The 19,479-nt window shown below is 36.7% G+C and overlaps 1 protein-coding gene across 7 annotated transcripts in view; it reads left to right on the top strand.

Moving 5' to 3' along the window:
- PTBP3 (polypyrimidine tract binding protein 3) overlaps positions 1 to 19,479 on the top strand; it is a 49,153-nt gene extending 29,674 nt beyond the window's left edge. For 5 of the 7 annotated variants that reach the window (XM_039567339.1, XM_039567343.1, XM_039567338.1 and 2 more), the window contains 7 exons: positions 1,167 to 1,244; positions 1,896 to 2,026; positions 4,638 to 4,671; positions 5,304 to 5,396; positions 5,919 to 6,135; positions 7,171 to 7,248; positions 7,946 to 15,354. In XM_039567339.1, coding sequence (XP_039423273.1) covers positions 1,167 to 1,244; positions 1,896 to 2,026; positions 4,638 to 4,671; positions 5,304 to 5,396; positions 5,919 to 6,135; positions 7,171 to 7,248; positions 7,946 to 8,078 — 764 coding nt within the window. In that variant the 3' untranslated portion in view covers positions 8,079 to 15,354. Of the gene's footprint in view, positions 1 to 1,166; positions 1,245 to 1,895; positions 2,027 to 4,637; positions 4,672 to 5,303; positions 5,397 to 5,918; positions 6,136 to 7,170; positions 7,249 to 7,945; positions 15,355 to 15,731; positions 15,777 to 18,840 lie in introns of those variants that run through there. The other 2 variants (XM_039567341.1, XM_039567342.1) reach the window with 2 other exon arrangements.

Here is a 19,479-nt window from a genome sequence, read left to right as displayed (position 1 = left end):
AATAAGTGATTAATAACTATATTGCCAGAACTTGTCAGTATAATGCACCAGTGTGTGTATTTCAAGAACATATTTACTTGCTTTGGTGTGATAAATGTATTCAGTTTTTTGTATGAAAGACACTTTGTTGCCACAGATAAGAGGGTGTAATGTGATGCACTATTCATGAATACTTGATCTGTGGTGTCTGTTCCATTTGTTTTTGTAATCCATAATAGATACTTCTTATGGTATTGTATCATCCCTATCAATAACCATTTGCTAGTAGCTCCATTTTAGTCAGTGGTGTGGCAGTTTGGGTAGTGAAACAGACATATTACCAAGCTTGTAGAATGTGTTTTCTGGTATTACATGCCCTATTTAAAAAAAAATTAAAATCTGGTGTGTGTTTACATATGAACAGATCCACAGTGCAAGCTTGTATCTAACTGCCTCTTAGAACACAGCTTTGTGTGCTATTCTGGTAGCACTTAACTCCACATACTAATGTGGAAATCACTGAACTATCTTTGACTCTGGGACTCTCCATATGTTGCTATTCCAAATCTGGTTAATGCTTGTGATTTCCAGGGGAACTATAAAAAACACTGGTTATTTATAAAGTTACACAAACTGGGAAAGTACATCTCCTTAAAATGCTGTATATGTATACTTCATGCATTTCAGCAGCTAGTAAAATTCAGAATCTCAGATTAGTTGTAGATATTTGTATTGTTTAGCTTATACTGATCTTAGAAATATTCAGGAGTTGTATCTCATCACTGCAAAACATCTTTGACTATATTTACTAGCAGAAAATTTCTAGGATACATGTCCATTGTGTGAATAAAAACCAGTGAACACAGTCATATTAACTTTAATGGATACTAATCTGTGCTGTGCTTTCCTATTCAAACTTGTCTAATTTATATTTTGCCCTGACCTCATTTTAGAGAGTAATGTTGAGGCTGACCAGAATATTTGCCTTCAAAAGTAGCTGAAAATTGTCTTTGTAAAACATAGTCTTGTATTTCAATGAGAGTTTTAACCCAAACATTTTATAAACATCTGGAATCACAGATGAAGTCAATCTAGCAATGCTGGTAGCTGATTCTGATTGCTGAAATCTCTTCTGTTTTCCAAAACTTTCAAAATCCGCGTTAATTAGATGTATCTGTTCTCTCTAGCCACCCAAAATACCATCTTTCCATCATATACAGGGCCTCCTGGGTTTGCCCCAGCCTTGGGCTTTCCTCAAGGTGCAGGTAAGTTTGTTTTCTAAAAATGTGGTATTTGTAGTTATGGCTAGTGACCCATCTGAATACATCTGTCCAGTGTCTTTTTTTTTAATATAGCTATCAGAACACAGTATTAATTTGAGTATTTGTAATTCTCTATCTCATATGTATACTCAGTAAAATGAGTTTTTGTAATAAAAACCATATACTGATGTAGTGTATCTTTCAATAAGCAAAAAACTTAAATTCCATGATGAAGATTATCTGCAAGAGAAGAAATAAAGCATTTGTTTTTCTAAGAATCATAAAACTGCCATGTCATTCAAAGCAAATAAAGGGAAGTCTCCCCTTTTCTGGCTATCAAGTGAGAAATAGATAGTCTTTTAGACTGAGATCTTTTCCTTTCTAGCACAGGATAAACTTTTATGCTGAATTATTTTTCTTTTTTCTTGGGCTGCAATTTATGTCCCCTTTTCTTTGGGTCTGTGTAGCTGAATATTTGTTTTTCTCTGAAAGGGAGGTGCTTCCTGCTTTATTGGTCAAGATATTAGTAATAACTAAATTCTTTAAAAGCATTTGTAAATCGAATACTGATTTTTTTTTGCCAAATACAGCCTACTTTTGTATTCTACATTTTCCACTTTGAGATGTCAAGTGATGCTATTTATACCCTTCCAGGTCCTTCCATTCCGCCTGTTCCTGGAGCACTTGGTCCTCTCACGGTCACCACGTCAGCAGCGCCTGGACACATGACTATTCCTGGTATTCCAGGAAGCTCCGTTTTATTAGTCAGCAACCTCAACCCTGAAGTAAGTTTGACTAGTGGAACTGATGCAAGTGTCACCTTGTACCAATTGCCAGAATCATTGCAAACTGACATTAGCTGAAGGAATGAGAAGAATTCTCTATGCTGATAATATAAAAAACAGGACAGCTCTATACTCATTTTAGGTAGCTGGTAATATTAAAAACTCCAGTCATCAGTGAAAAGCTTCCTAACACAATTTACTTCAAGAACCCTATGTTAGCAGTGTAGCTGGTAATTGGAGAGAAGTCTGTGGCCAAATGTAAGAAATATTTGAAGATGTAAACAACATACATAGGATAATTTACTGATACATCTGTTAGCATGACTCCTCTATGTGCTGTTTTATCTGTAAAGAAGGCAAAGAATTCTTCATTACACTGGTTAAAAACCAAGGAATTAGATGGAAAGAAGGGAAGAGAAAAGGAAATAAAAGCATGCCAAATCAAGAACCTTTCTAAGTATGTGTAGGGTGTTTCTAGTTTTGCAACTTTTCCAGACTGAAGAAAAAGAATACAGGTGCACTGTTACTGACATCACTCTACATTTATTTTTAAAAGTTAATAAGTACATGTATTCACTTGTCATAGTACCACACAGCTGATTTTTCATATGGTGGTAGTAAAATTACAAAGGATAACTTGGAAAGTTATTTTTGTAGTGGAAATGACACAGGCTGATCTATAATCTTAACTCGTGTTATTCAAACACTGATCAGTGCTTAATTAAAAGCAATATGCATCTTTTAACAAAATTAAAATCAAGCTTTTCCAGGGCCATGACTTAAAAGACAATTCTGTTTGACTGTTGATAAGCAGTCCTATTCCAGTGATCTAAAATTCTTGTTATACACACTCAATACATTTACTTAACTGTAAAACTGTTAGGAGTTGTTGGCAAAATGGAAGTTACCTTCATACTCTGAGGTTTAAAAATCTGTTCACCAGTTTCTTTAAGTAATTGTGTTTCTGTTTTCGTACTAACAGCCAAATTCACAGTAAGCATCAAAAAACCAGCTGCAGATAGGGCTGTAAGACAAGTCACGTTTTCTTTGATTTTTCAATGTATCAGTGAGTTTCTGGTGATGGCTGCGGGTGTGCCTTCTGCAGCCAACTATTTAAGATGATTTTCTGAATGTGTAAGGAGTGTGCTTCTCAAGAATATGTGAAGCATAGGTTGGAGCTCTTTTTAGGACACTGATGCTTTACATTACACTAATCATAGCTAAGAATTCATGTAGAACTTAGTGCTGTATTGCATGATACAATATCAGTGTATTAAGTAATGCGCAACTTCTTAAAAGGATAAAAATAAGAATGTATAACAGCATTAATTTCCAACAATTAATGCTGTTGTACATTCTTATTTTTATCCTTTTAAGATACTGTTTCTTGGCAATTCTGTAACACTTGTCCTTCAGTATTGGTAGTCTGACCACTGTCATTTCTTTTTCTCTGCATAGGAAATCTGGTTGACCTTATTTCAGTTCCTATTTCTCTCCTGTTGCAGGGTTTCAGTGCGCTTTTAAACATGCCTTCATGGCCTTTAAATTATCTGGTTTTGTCTTTCACTCCCCTCCCCCTCCTTTTTTTTTTTAAAGAAGAAATACTGTGGTCTTATTTGAATAAGGAATTTCTTTTTAAAACAGAGACCTCCATCCTGAATTAAAATATTTGGGCTAGAAGAATAAACTCTTGATGAATTTAAACTTTACATTGATTGTTCTCTACTACTAAATGCCCTTGATAAATGGGCATGGGCTTACACTTAGGCTGTAATATCTTCTATTTTTGAATAATTTAGGTATGTTTGGTGCACATTTGAGAAGTTGAGCTGAGAAGGAATAGTGCTAGAGAGTGCAAGTAGTGCTTCTGATATGCAAGTATTTTTAGTGCTGGCAAAACCTTTGCCTCAGTTGAAAAAATTTTGGCTGCATTAGAGTGTAAATTATCTTCTTTGGTTCTTGGTACACAAGAATTTAATTGAGAAACACTGAAGAAAAATAATTCCTTTCCATATTTAGCTTCCTGTTCACAGCTTCTAATTGAATATACAATTTAAATACCACTTTCTATATGATTCATGCATAAACAGTTGAATTCTCTGTGTCTCTGTTTAGAATGTCTTGGCCATGTAGAGGGATGGGGACAAAACTGAAGACAAAGCAAACACATTTTGAAGCAACTGGGTTTAGTTTTGTTGGTATTGTCTGTTTACAAAATATAAAGGAGTTCTTTAATGCTTTATTTTCAGTTTAGCAAATGTCTTTCATTTTTTTTCAGGGAATGAGCTGCTAGCATACAAAGAATAAGGTCAAATAATAAAGCTACTTAGAATATTAATAGCTTCTACAGCATGACGGAATCATTCTTGAGTGATGAAAATGCATGAGCTGAAGTGTTAGCTTGTTTACGTATTTTACATGTGCATAACAAATGTGTATTAACGAGAGTGCCATACCCTGTGGTTATTGGAGGGAGTGGCTTTTGGAGAGACAGGTTTATGTATTAGTATGCAGTATCTCTCCATTCTTTTTGTTTACCATGCATTTATGGAATAGATGTCTGTATTTGCATGGCTTTAGAAATAATATACTCATTTTATCATTTAAACAGGCCATCACACCTTATGGACTTTTCATCCTATTTGGTAAGATATGTCAAATATACCTTGAGACAGGGCTAGTGTTTCTTTTTATTTGTCTGACCCATGCTGGTTAATTCAAACTCCATTGTTCTGTTCGTGTCCAGAAAATGCGCTGAGAGAATGCACTGGTTTCTAAATGGCAGTAAGTGGAGTCAGAAGTTATAAGCCACAGGTAGCAAAATTGCAAAGCAGTTAGTGTCAGAAGAATTTTGGTGTGTGGTCCAATTTGTTTACTACAAAAAATGGGAAAGCAAAGTAAGACGAAAAAACAGAGGTTTCATCAGAGGAAATGCTGTACAGAATTGGCTCATACATTAGTTGCAGGGGACAATGTTTGTCAGAATAATATTTTAAAATACCTAAATTAAGAGGACTTTGACAACTATTGCACTATTTTAAAACTGAACATAAACATGCAGTAGTAGTATGACTAGGATCCTGGGGATTTTCCTCCACTTTTGAGCCTCAGAAAAAAATACACAAACTTTAAAACTCTCCTTATACTAATATTTTGACCAACCTGTTTAATGAGGTGATTGTTCTTTGTAGCATTAATGTTAGTCAAAAGAAACAGACTTGGCATTGTGCTTTTCATAGTAGTGCTCTGAAAAAAATTCCTTTCTGGATTTCCGCAGGTGTGTATGGTGATGTGCATCGTGTGAAGATCATGTTTAAGAAAAGAGGAATTGCTTTGGTTCAGATGGCAGATGCAAGCCAGGCTCAATTAGGTATTGATTTTTAAGGCGCAATTACGCTTCAAGCTAACAGGAGTTTGTTATAAAGGAGGAATTTGCCATCTGTTAGTGACAAGCATAAACATTAAATTCATCATTGTGCTGCATTACTGCATACAAACTTTGATAATACTCTTAGTGGCTTTTAAAAAAAGGTCCTGTGAATCTCAATCTAGTAAATACTAGAATTAAAACATACAATTTTCTTGTCATTTATTTTAATAATACATTATATTATTTTCCTGTGGTTTATCTTATATCTAGCTATTTAAGAATAATCAACTGTTCTGTATTGAAATGCTGTTTTATGGTTTTTTGTCATTTGAACTGGAGATTATATTGGATCCTTATACCTTTTTTAAATGTAGTGTTCTGACATAGCCCACCTGGTAGATGTGGAAGTTGCAGTTTAAGTTCAGAATGTGAAATCTGACACTAAGTAGAAAACAGTATTCCAAGAATTGTCTTTTTTTCCCCTCCATTAATTCCTGTTCAAATTACATTTCCACTGGTTAGCTATCAACTACTTGAATGGACAGAAGCTTTATGGAAGGGTCATGCGTGCTACTCTTTCAAAATATCAGACAATTCAACTTCCTCGGGAGGGACAAGAGGACAAAGGTCTGACAAAGGACTACAGCAATAGCCCTTTACATCGCTTTAAAAATCCTTGCTCTAAGAACTTCCAAAATATCTTTCCTCCATCTGCCACCTTGCATCTCTCAAACATCCCGTGAGTATCTACATGTGATCTTCTTGGAAAGATGTTTTTTAGGTTATGTTGTCAAGTTACAAAGTCTGACATAAGTTTTAGTTTTCTTTCCTTGGCCTTTAATGATTTGTTCTGCTGTGGGTGCTTCTGGTATGTAATTAACAGCATGTGAATCCTTTAACTGTCCCTTTTTTATCATTAGCAAAGAGGATAACTGAGTGAATTATCTTCTTTGAATTTGATTAGTTTACATTTTCTTGAGAGTATGCTTTTGGTTTTTACATATTAAGTCGTGTGTCATGAATTTTCACAAAGGTTAAAGATGTTTTTTGAGGTAATGTACGTCACAACAAATTCATCATTGACATTATTTAATATAGGTACAGTTTTTAATAATTCTAGCTCTTCTTAAAAAATAGTTTCTACAGAATTCAGACCTCTTATGTGGAGAGCAAGTTGTAAGAAAGAAAAAAGTATTTAGTGTGTTCTTTAAGACTGAAATAATCTTTTTTATGTCTAGAATGTTGTCAACAGTGTGTGGAGTAACAGCCAAACATAAGTTTTTACAGGCGTCTCTTGTTAGGCAGCTGTGCAGGAAGGGGAAAAAAAGAAACTACGGCATTTTGCCCAAGTAAGAAAAGAAATTATAACACACTTTGAAAACAGCTTTCTGAGTAAAATGAAAATCTTTGAAAATTGAAACGTGAAGCACATTTGCACAAATTGAAATGCAAGATGAAGTGTATTCTTTAAGATTTTACGAGATTTTTATGCAATCTGAATTTAACGGAGAAAGAAACAGGCTTGGATGAAAAACAATAGAGTGTGTCTAAAATATTTTTGTAGCACAATGTGATACTAAAATGTAGAGTAAAAGGCAAATGTTTTGGGCTGAAATGTTGACATGGTTTGAATTGGTGGAGATAAATTTGAACAAATTAGCAAGAACTAATTTAGAAGCCAAAATTGAGATCTTGATATTATTACAGAACTCTGTGCTCTTCTACAAGCTGGGGTGAGTTTTTCTTTTATTTGTTTTTTGTTTTTTTCAATTAGGCCTTCTGTTACTGTCGATGATTTGAAGAATCTTTTTACAAGTAAAGGATCTACTGTGAGAGGCTTCAGATTTTTCCAGTAAGTTCTCTTGTAAAATTGCTAAGCAAGTTTTCATCCTGGAAAACAGCTAATTGCTTTTTTGTGACTTTCTATGTGTATGTAACTATAGGCGGGGTTCCATGTATGTGTAGCTATAGGCAAAAGCAGTACACCTATCACAATTTTTATGATACTTTCAATCTTAAAATTTTAAATGGAATACTTTGTTAGCATAACTAAACTAAAAATAAGCAGCCTTTTGACAAATTCCATGTGTTCAAAGTAAAATAAGTTTAAGGAAACTGCTCACTTCTTGAAAAAACACAAGTTGTGTATATATAAAATGCCATATAAAAGATGACAGTGATGACAATGTATCTACATTTATTAAGGTTACTTGACATCGTTATTTTAGTATAATCATGCCTGCTAGAATAATCCCACCTATATGGACAATGCCACTATTTCTTAGAGGTCTTCAAGGCTTATTTTGATCTAGCTTTTTGAAGTCCAGAGTAACAAAAGAATGGCATGGCTTTAAGCCATAGCTTTGTGAAATTTGTGTAGTTTAGTTGTCTTTACATTTTAGCAGGTGCACAAATAGTTCTTTTTTTTTTTTTGCTGTACAAATGTCCAGTGTGTGTGATATGGCTGAGAAAAAGCCACTTACATCACTTTTCTGCATTGGCTAGTGAAAATTTGGTTAGGATTAATAATGGATTTTATTGTACTGCAGGAAAGATTGCAAAATGGCTCTTATCCAGCTGGGCTCTGTGGAAGAAGCAGTTCATGCTCTCATTGAGCTTCACAATCATGACTTTGGAGAAAACCAACATCTCAGAGTTTCCTTCTCAAAATCTACAATCTGAATTTTCTGTGAACTTTCCCTTTAAGGCTGCAAAATGGTTTAGTAAAATCTTCAAACAGAGACTGAGACAGCTGTGACCGACTCTGTCTCTTAAAAAAAACCTCATTCATACACAAAGAATTAAGTGATGATTTTTTCTGATTCTAGCTGCAAGTATGTCATACCTAGAAAGATTCTTCTGTGAAATAGTTTAGGAAAAATATTTATCGTCAAATTTCCTACTTAAAATGGTATTTTGAGAACGTTTTTTCAGCTTTTGTTTGAAATCAGCCTTACAAAAAAAAATTTGGAGTGCTTTTACATATACAAAACGAGTATGTTTAGTGAAATGGTAAATGTACTCCGTGCAGATTAAACACTAATTTGAATGTGAAATAGTGCTCGGGTTTCTTGAAGAAAAGCAAACAGTAACTGTGAGTATCCTCTAGGTAGTATTTATGTTACCAAGGTGTGTGTTCATACTTTGGCAAATCTTTACAAATAACTTGTTTATAAAAGTAAAAAGTCTGTGCTGTTCTTATAGATTAAATTATTAGAGAGAAGACAGCGCCTTCTCTCTGTGGAATAAAAGGTGTTTGACAAGTTTCTTCAAGATGTATTGGAGAATTAGGTTGACTTGACCATGGGTTGGAACTTTGATGTCCTATTTCTACTATGAAGGGATATGTAATAGTACCTTGGAGAAAGTAAAACAAGAAAATGGTCCTGATTTAAAATAATCTTTTACATTTCTCTAAATAATTAAGCGTTTGCAATCTTACAGAAAATATTCAGGTCTATGATGGTTTCTCAAGTTTCTAAGAAGTTATTTTTGCTAAGGTCATCTTTCAGGGCAGAAAAATTAAACCTCGAGATTTTTTACCACTCTGAAGTCTAATACTTAAATTACTGTGTATTTACCTAATTTCTTATTATGTGCCTTACTATGTGTGTATGATACAATAGATTAGAGTGCTATCTGACGTATCTTGCAAAAATATTGTGGGCTTTGTGAAAATTCTCCTCTTCATCTTTTTTGAAAACGTTTTCCATAATACTTCAAGATACATTTTTTTTCATTAATTAACACTTTGAATTCTAGTTCCTTGTGTTTTCTTATGGAGATTGCATATAGATGGGAATGAGGTTTCATTCATTGTGTAATCACGTAGGGATTCTTTAAATTTACCTAGTTGCACTTCTCTGGTGGTAGTACTTCACCGATAAAAAATTCACACCCAGACAAAATAAATTAAAAAACCCAAACAAACCTATATAGGAAAGCCAAACAGCAAATCCAGTTCAGTTTCTGGACTTAGTCTAACTTTTTGAGAGACACTGGCTGTATCAGAATATTCTCTTTCAGGTTTCTGCATTTCTTTATCAGTATTAAACTTTAGGTAATAGAATGCTACCATTCTTTCCTTTGTAAGTATGTTTGATACTGAATCTTGGTTTCTCTTTGGGGAATGAGCTGAGATGCACTTAAGTTTGGTCATGAGTGTACAGATGAATACTAATGACTTCTGATAGTATTTTTAAGAGCTAAATCTCATTTTAAGGGCTTTTTTTTCTAGCATTTTCTTTTACATAAATTAATTGAAAATAAATTTAATTTGACTTTACCACATTTTAAAGACCCATTTCTTTCAAACATGGCATTTACTTACTTCTAACTATTGCAGAATGTTTCTGCTGTAATGTTTTGCCACTCATAATTGTTTTCATTCATCTGAGTTGTATGAGTTTATCTTTCTAGAAGAAAGAGTGTTCTGAGTATTCTGTAGTGAGCTTTCTCAAATTTTCCCTCTGAATTATTTTTGCAAAATCAGCCCAGTAGTAGCTTGCCAGCTCCTGCTGCAGCTGCACCCTGAGCTACCTCAGCGAATGTGTTCCTCAACAGTAGCAGCCAATCTGACTGTACAGACGTAGCTATAACAAGTGCCGTACAACACAACTATATGAATATGCAGAATGTACAATGTACTGGAAAGTTCAACTGGCTTAGGAATAGTATTCCCCTTAGGGATGTTACCTTTTGGATTTCATAGAATCATAGAATGGTGTGGATTGATCTTCATGAGCGTCTCACAGGCCCCCCTCACAGTCTGTCCAGGTCCTTCTGGATGGTATCCTTTCCCTCTGGGTGTGTTGACTGTACCACACAGCTTGGTGTTGTCAACAAACTTGGTGAGGGTGCAGTTGATTCCACTGTCCATGTCACCAACAAGAGTGTTTAACAGCTCTGGTAGCAGTGCTTATCCTTTCACAACACCACATATTATTGGACTCCACTTGGACATCAAGCTGTTGACTACAGCTCTTTGAATGTGACCATCCAGCCAATTCCTTTTCCAGGTCCATGCATCAAATCCGTGTCTCCAGTTTAGAGACAAGGTTATTTTGTGGGACAGTGTCATGCTTTGCACAAGTCCTGGTAGATGACATCCGTTGCTCTTTTCTTATCCACCATTGCTGTAACTCTGTTGCAGGCCACTAAATCTGTCAGGCGTGATTTGCCTTTAGTGAAGCCATCTATGTCATAATCTTACTGGGAACCAAGGTGGGACTCACAGACTTATAGTTCCCTGGGTCTACCTTATTTCCCTTTTTCCAAATGTAGGCTATATTTCCTCTTTTCCAGGGAAGCTTTAGTTTTCGCAGTTTCATAGACTTAGGCTGCTCAGAAAACCTCTTTTCCTCCCAGGCTACCTGTCATTATTTCCATTCTCTGTAGCCTTTCTTTCAGTGTTTAAGTTCATCCAGGAACTCCTTGTCCATCTAATGTCATCCTGATGTTTTTACCTGACTTCCTCTTTGTTGGGATAATCACTCCTGAGCTTGGAGGAGGTGATCCTTGAATATCAACCAGCTTTCTTGGGCGCCTCTTCCCTCCAGGTCTTTATCCCATGATTTTCTACAAAGCAGATCCCTGAGGAGGCCAGAGTCTGCTCTCCTGAAGTCCAGGTAGTGAGCTTTCTGTGCACCTTCCTTGCTGCCCTAAGGATCTCAAACTCCATTTCATGGTCTTTGCAGTTGAGGCTGCCCTTGAGCTTCACATTCCCCACCAGCCCCTCCTCATTGGGAGAAAAAGGCCTGGCATAGCACCTCCTCTCCTTGGCTCTTCTATCACTTGGAGAAGGAAGTTATCATCATGGCACTCCAGGAAGCTCCTGGATTATGTGCTGCTGTGTTGACAGATATTAGGGTGGTTGAAGTTCCCTATGAGGAACAAGGTTTGTGTACATGAGGCTGCTCCTCTCTGTCTGTAAAGGGCCTCATGTTCTCTGTCTTCCTTGGTCAGACAATCTGTAGCACACCCTCACTAAAAAGTCACCTGTCCCTTGCCTGCCTTTAATCCTGACCCATTAACTCTCAGTCAGCTCCTCATCCATCCCCAGGTGAAGCTCCATGAGCTCCAGCTCATTATTGACATAGAGGGCAACACAATCTCCTTGTCTACCCTTCCAGTACTTCCTGAAGAGCCTTTATCCTTCCATTCCAACACTCTTTAGAGCCATCCCACTGTTTGTCCATGACATGCAACTGAGATCATAAGCCTGCTGGCATGCCCACATCTGTAACTCTTCTTGTTTATTCCCCTTCCTTTGTGCTATTGCATAGATGCTTTGGAGTTGAGACCCTAATGAAGCTGACTTACTGGCTGGAGTGGCTAGAATTTGTCTTGTTCTTCAGGTGCATTTCTGCTGACCTGTGATCCCTCTTCAGGCTCTGGACATCTGTTGCTGGCACTGGCACCAAATTGGGGAGTGGGGTAGACTGAGGTTCCCTTCCCCCCGGCATCTTTAGTTTAAAGCCCTTCTCACCAGCTTGGCAAGCCTGTGGCAGAAGATGCTCTTCCCCTCTTCTTACAGGTGCACCCCATCAGCCCTCAGCAGACCCAGTTTCTGAAAGCAAGTTCCATGGCCGGATCAGCCAAACCCCTGGCTGGGACACAGCCTCAGAAGCATTTGTTGATTTGCCAGATTTGACTGTCCCTTTCAAACACCTTCCCTTTGACTGTGAGCACTGATGAAAAGACTGACAGAATCTTAAAAATTTTTAACTTAGGGAAAATCTGAATGTGGGTATTTATTATGTTTGCTTTTTGGTTTTGTGGTACAAGTATTGTGTATCTTGTTGATTCACCTTTATTGTTCTATTTCTTCAACAGAATTATTCTTGTCAACACACTTCTAGATTTGTGTGTATCTGAAAGATGCTGCCTCTTAGGGAGATCTGCTTTTACAAGATGTGCAGACAAGCTTTGTAACTTGACAGTACATTTTAACATTTGCTTAGCAGCATGAAGGCACTAGTTAAGGCTAGTTTTTCCCATCTAGTGTTCTGCCTTGAATAATTGAAAGTACAAACATAACCCCTTAGTTATCACAATGCATTGTTAATGAAGGATCGTGGTAAAAGAAATATTTTTTTATACTTTGTGCTTGACTCATTAGTGCCTGACTGCAAAAGCACAGTTGCATGTCAGTTCTTGATTCTCTAAAGTGTATAATAGTAGATCCCTTGATATCTGTGAAAAGAGCAAGATTTGGGAAAGAATGGTATTATTCTACAGAATAAATAAATCTATTTATTCTCTAAATACAGAATGGTAATATTCTATTATCTACACTGATGTAGATAGAAAGGAACCTCCAAAGGCCTTAGTCCTACCTTTCAGTCAGATTATGGACAACTTTAAGCAGTTACTCAAAGAATTGTCCATGTAAATTTTAAAAAATCAAATGGAACAAATTCTTTGTTCTTTGCTATTCTGTTGGGCAGTCCTCACTGTGACTTTGCTTTCCTAATATGTAACTAGGCTTTAAACATACTTCATCCCCTGTCTTTTGCCTTTTTCTCTGTTAACTGTATAACTCTGAAGAGGATTCTGGCTTCATCTTCTCTATACTGTGGCCTTAAGTTGTTAAAGATAGGTTTATAATTACTTTAGCATATGTTATTAATGTCTGTTTAAATAATTGGTGAAATATCTGGTAATGTGCACAGTGTAAGTTGGGCACATGATGTGATTCTTTGGGGCTATCCTGTGCAGGGCCAGGAGCTGGACTTGGTGATCCTTGTGGGTCCCTTCGACCTCTGCATAGTCTATGATTCTATGACTGTACAGTTATGCCTTTGTATATGTCATGCCCTTGAATCAACTCTTAGTTACCTCCTAGTCCATTTTTTTTTGATGGATGCACACTTGGTTCAAAGTGTAATAAGGCCTTTGTAACAACCCAGGAGCAGCTAAGTGCCTTTTCAAATGATCCTTGATTTGTTATATAGTGGTAAAACTTCTGCTTCTTTGAATTTCTGCATAACTCTTGAAATATCAGAACCAGTTTTTTAAACTTCGACTCATAATTTGACTCAGTTGCCTTGTCTGCTGGTCCTGTAAGTTGCACTGGTTTTGTGTATTGATAAAGTGAGGTCCTTTTTATTTGGAAGATATTCCACATATCTGTGGAGACTTGCCTATTTGTGACATTACTGATTACAGACCGCAAACTTGTGTCTGTATGCCTAGAAAACTATTAGTGTTTGTGGATAGTACTGCCAGTGAGACCTGTGTGATCAATTATCTTTCCCTCCTCTGATTTATGTCAGTAGGAAAGTGATGAGTTGGGGATAAGAGATGTAGACCTACTACTTGTCATTTTATGCTGTTAGCTTATACTTCTCTTTTTCAAATGAGAGGTCAGCTGCCTACAAAAAGCATTGTGTTGCCTTAACCTTTGGCCCTGATATGTTGTTAGGTAGAGCACAACTATCGAACTTAGTATTGTTACTGTTGTGCTGAAAGGATACTAGTGAGATTACACAGAATTTTGTCTTTAAATTAACTTCATCTTCTGTAGCTTTGTTTGCTGTATACAAGATTGTTTGCCTGCTCTTTTCAAAGCAAATTGTAACAGTTAGAATAGAAAATTTCTGAAGTATTTAACTTCAGAGTTTTATTGATGGGGGATGTGATATAGGAACAAAATTGGACCAAAGTTTTTGTGCCTTCAGTAGTTTTATATGTAGAGTTTTTCATATTTGTACATGTCTTAAGTATAATAAATACATTTTCCCCCTCTGGAAAATGTATATTTATATTGTGGAAAATTAATATTGTCTACTGACTATACAAGAAGTGAACTACAGCTGTTTCAATACATATTTAATTATTCTATTGCCTTTCCCATTGCAGCTTTTTCTTTTGTACTGCAATATGTAGAAATCCAAGCATAACTCAGTGTTATTTCCAATGTCAGATAATAATGACATGTTGTGCTTGGAGCACTCCCAAAGAAATTAAATGCTTACATAATTGAAGGTCCTTGATAAATGAAAAAAGCTTTTACGTTAGCAGATTAATGTCATCACTGTAAGCAGTTTTTCAGTTCTTGGAAACTCTGCTTTATTTATGAGTGGGAAGCTACCACACATGAACTTCATTTGAAGCACTTTCCAATTCTTTTTGAATATGTTACCCACTTTGTGCAGAAGTTCTGCAGCAGCACAAGACAAAAGTTGCTAACCAAGCAGATTCTTGCATCAGAATGTCATTGCACTCACTGACCAAAGACTGTTCTGGTTTTACTGAGATACATGAAAACCTGTTTTCTCTCACACTCTTTTCTGATGGGAAGACCCAATGCAAAGTGGTCTCTATTTGAGACTATTACTGGTGGTAGAAACAGTGGAAAATGAAACTGTAATGTGAACCAAATGGTGTGAGAGAATGCAAAAAGTTAATGCATTGCTTTTAGTCCTGTACTCAAGACAATAAACATCTCTAAAAATTGCTGTCATTCCTTCATTTTACATGATCTGTTCATAGAAGTTCCTTTTGGTTTAGAAAAATGTTCATCTAACACAAGAAAATACTGTAAATATTTGTACCATCATGTTTTGTTTGGTTTTTGGTTTTCTTGTTTTTAAATCTGGCAAAAGAGTGTTTGGGGAAACAAATGGAAATGTAAAATGTTTTTATATAAAAAGATTGTCTGTATATTTTAATAAGCAACAGCTTTCATTTGTAAAGCATCTTGTGGCATTGCATGAAAAGTATTCCATGTCTGTGGAGATGACTTAAAACTGAAAGATGTAAGATGTATTAAAGAAACCTATTTTGTGACTGTGTAGTGCATGGTGAATTTGATTTTGTTTGTGCTGTAATATATTCTGGGTTTTTAGGTTAGTGTGTTTTCTGATTACATGGTATCTATACCTAACTCTTTTCCTAACTCTAGTTGTTGTAGCATGTCTTTTAATAAATGTAATTATGGCTGTACTCTCTTATATTTTCCTGTGTTCTTGTCTATTGCTTTGGGTTTTTCTGGTCTTGTAATTGTGCAGCTAATAACACCTTATTTTCTGTTTTTCCCTTCAGCATACATGGGCATCTAAGCAAAAGCTTTTCCTATCAAAAGTACTTTAAGAGGGTTAATGCACATCTTCAGCAAGATGTGAAGGTCAGCAACACCTAAACTTTCTCATGAGCAGGGCAGAAATTCTTATTTCAGTTGGATGGAAATCTGTTCTATAACTCTAAGCCAATAGAGTAGTTGATGACTGTTTTATTTGTGACAGGGATGAGAGGCTTCAGTGATGAGAGATGTGGGGCCTTATCATTAAGAACTCTTTTGTTTGTCTTTTACTATGCTGTACTCTTTTCTAGTTGTGCCAGTTTGGGAAAATTTGGAAATACATCCTCTGAGAGAAGGTAGGTTACAACCAGCCCTCCCCCACCAGGTTTGGGAAAAAATGAATTTTCCTCGAAGGAAAGAGATAAAAACTATTTATTTAACAAACACACAGGAAAAGGATAATGATGCTAAATAATAAAACCTCTTGCTATGCTGAGAGAAACCTGGGAAAATTTCAGAGTCCTTCCGTAGATCTCTCTCTCCCCCTCCTTGGAGCTGGGACGGGGTGGTGGGCCCACCTCCAGGGCCAAGGCCTCGGTGGAAATTCTTCCCAATGTATTCTGATGTTGAAACAGTCCAGCAGAGGAAAAAAAATATAGGAAAAACCAAAGTCCCAGGAAAAACAAAAGTTCAGCTCTCTGTCTCTCTCCAGAGAAAGAAAAAGGAGCTGAAAAACTGGCCGAAAGCAAGCCGGGTGCCTTCCCCACTCTCGCTGCCACTGCTGCAGAAGCAGACAGGTTTTATCTCTGTGTCCTTGGAACATGAAAACAAACTGCAAACTGTTTTGAAAAAGTACACTTCTCTTTCCCCTCTCAGGCATAGAAAGGCACAAAATTAATTTCTGGGCATAGGGCAGCGATATGGGATACAACATCATAAAGTCACCCCAAGACGCTAGTCCTAGGATCCAAATTCGTATCTTCTGCACAAAGATTTTAAAAAATGTGACTAGCGGCTGAAAAAGATGATCTGCTTTCAGTTTCCTGTTTCTCAACTGTCTTGTAGATTGCTTTTCTTTCATAATCCTTTGGTTGCCCTTCTCTGTGTTGCACAACACTAATTTAGACCCTCTTATTCTTGCATCCAAAATTCAGGATTGGTGGGAAACAGATAGTAGTCTAAGGCCATAGATAGAAATATGAGGGGACTGCAGTACCTCTTTCTGAGCTAGAATTCTCAGCCAGTCTGGCAAGGATTTAATTGTCTCCACCCAGTAAATTATGCAATTACCAATCTCTGAGTGTAGGTGCCTTTATAAGGAGAAAAATCTGATTCAGTTTAGACTGAATTGCAGGTTTCAGCAAAATGCTTATTCTCCAAGGCTACATATGAAGTCCCCATGTGTAACTCTTTATTTTGTCTGTGATACTTAAATATTTGATGAGCATTCTGGGGAAAATGCTAGCTTTTGGTGGCCATAATCTGGCTTATTTTTTGACCAAGTCTACCTGAGAAGGTGTGAGAAAGTGAAATTCCTGCCTGTTGTCTTCTCCCATTACTCCCTAACCAAAAAATAAATCCCATCTTGAATTCTTGGCTGCTGTTGTTAGCCCTGCAATACAATCACAGTAATTTTTTTCCCTAAGCAGGAATGGATCTTGGAAAATGAAAACTAAAATACAACTTTTAGATAGAACAGATACAATTTTTTTTTATATGAGAATTGGTTCTAGTACTTGCAAGCTGAAAGAGAAAGGGCAGTAACTGGTGCATTTACCAACATCTAGTTTCTTATATGGTTTGGATCAGTCCCAAAAGATTTCTCTGTAGCCCCAGGGCTCACCCATTTACAGAGGTGGAAAGAAGATAATGTGTGCTTTGAAAATGAAATAAAAATTCCCACTTCCATTTTCTTAGTGCTGAGATATTTGTACTTGAGTTCTTTGGCACGGAGCAGGTGAATACAAGGCTGTCCAAACAAAAGATAATGAAAGTGGAAGTTGTGGTAGAATACGTAGGTGAGAGAAGGTGTGGGAGGTAGATACTGAGGGAAGAAGAGACCTCAGAAAAGCAAATCATCCCAAAGACCATTTCCAGACCAATGCCTTTGCTGTTGACTGTAAACTCAACTCAGATGCTGCAAAAAAACCAGAGAGAAACAGTCCAGTGACAATGAGAACAAGCATCTTAAGGGTAGTGTTAAGGTAGCAGTATGAGTTGCCTGGCTCCAAAAGAGCTCTTACAGGGAGGCTAATACTTTAGTCTCAAGTTAGTGATCATTCTTATTCCATAGTATTTCTTGCTTAGTCTAAGATAGTTCATCAGGGTAACACTTTTAGGTCCTGTGTTTCATTTCCAATCTGCTTCAAGCACAGCTAGTCTGTCCTTTTGTGAGAATCAGAGCTTTTAGGGGGAAGCAAAGCATGTAATTTCTCCATTAAATCTACTGTGTAAAATGTTTTTCTAGCTGTGCACCTAAGGGAGATACAAGAAGGATGGACAGGGATTTTTCACAAGAGCAATAAGACAAGGGCAAATGGCCTTAAGCTGAAGGAGAGTAGGTTTAGATTAGATACTAGGAAGAATTTCTTTACTAGGGGGGTGGTGAGACCCTGGAACAGGTTGGCTAGAGAAGTTGTGGACTTCCTATCCCTGGAAGTGTTCAAGGCCAGGTTAGATGGGGCTTTGAGCAACCTGGTCCGGTGGAAGGTGTTGTTGCCCATGGCATGTGGGTCAAACTGTGTGATCTTTCAGGTCCCTTCCAACCCAGGCCATTCTATGATTATATGAACTGTTTCTCTTGTGTGTGCATATTATTTGTACAATGAAGGCTCTGTAAGTTTGTATTGAGGATTTTCTGTGGGTTTTTTTCCCCTCCAGGGCCCATCTTGGCTTGCAAAGCCACATTACTCAATACTTGGAAACTTTTTTTAAAAGGGGGTGGACTGAAGGATGTTGCATAATACTGCAGGCTTACAGCTCTGTGATTGGGTACAGGTTCTATTTCTACCCTGCTATGGTGCTGCCTAGCACACACTTAGAGAATGTATTCAGTAAGCATCACTGCCTGTAAAAATAGAATTGAAGCTCTTTTTAAAACAAATATGATCTCAACACAAAAAAATGACAAAGGCTAAAGAAATTGGGATTACTCTGCTATTCAGTACTATGTTTTCTGGTGATCTGGGAGAAACTGTCTGTAGCTCCATAGTCTATTTTAGTCAATGCAGTGTGGGTGGGTGCTGGAAAGGAGAGTTGTGGGTTCTTTTCTAATTAAAAGCTTTTTGGGTTCTTTTCTAATTAAAAGCTTTTGACAAAAACCTGAAGTTGTCAGGTTTAGTTCTTATCAAAGACCACGACAATGTTACTGGCTGACTTTTCAGCATTACTGACCTCTTTTTCTTTTCTTCCCTCCTCCAGTTCTCTCCTATGGCCAAATTGTCCAAAAGCAGTGTGAGATTTCATAGCAGCAGTGCAGTACATCCAGCAAAATGTCATTTCTGTATATGCAGAATTTGACTCATCTGGTCATCAGATTTGAAGTATTTTGTGGATTGTGTAACTAAGGTTCCCCATTTTGAAAATTAGTTTTCCTATTTAAGGTCACAATAAATTTCTGAAAACAGTTTGCTACCCAAGTAGTCTCTTCTATGACATCTATTAACTGAAAGTGGTTTCTACACTTTTCTTTGTACATTATGTTTGGTTGGGTGACATGCTCTTTTCCTTTTTGTGTGTATGTTCTCATTATGACTGAACAGCTTAAAATTCTGTCTTGCTGAGTCTTTAATTATCTTGTCAAAAGCATACAGGGTTTACACTGTTGCTCTTTGTTTTTCAACAAGTTTATCCTCTTTCTCAGAGCTTTCATTGGTCTATCCAGATACTGAAGATTTTTGACAGCAGACCTCTCCCGATCAACTCCATCATTGTTGAGTGTGTTTGTTTCAACAGTAGATGACTATGCATTATGCTATTAGAGTATAAGATCTTTCAATGTTAATTCAACCACACAGATATGAATGTTAATAAATGACACCACACTTCTTGATGCTAAGA

Source organism: Corvus cornix, chromosome Z (assembly GCF_000738735.6).
Source record: "Corvus cornix cornix isolate S_Up_H32 chromosome Z, ASM73873v5, whole genome shotgun sequence".
In the NCBI taxonomy this organism is placed as follows: domain Eukaryota; kingdom Metazoa; phylum Chordata; class Aves; order Passeriformes; family Corvidae; genus Corvus; species Corvus cornix.
Note: the sequence above shows the minus strand (reverse complement) of the source record. Positions and strands in the feature narration are given on the sequence as shown.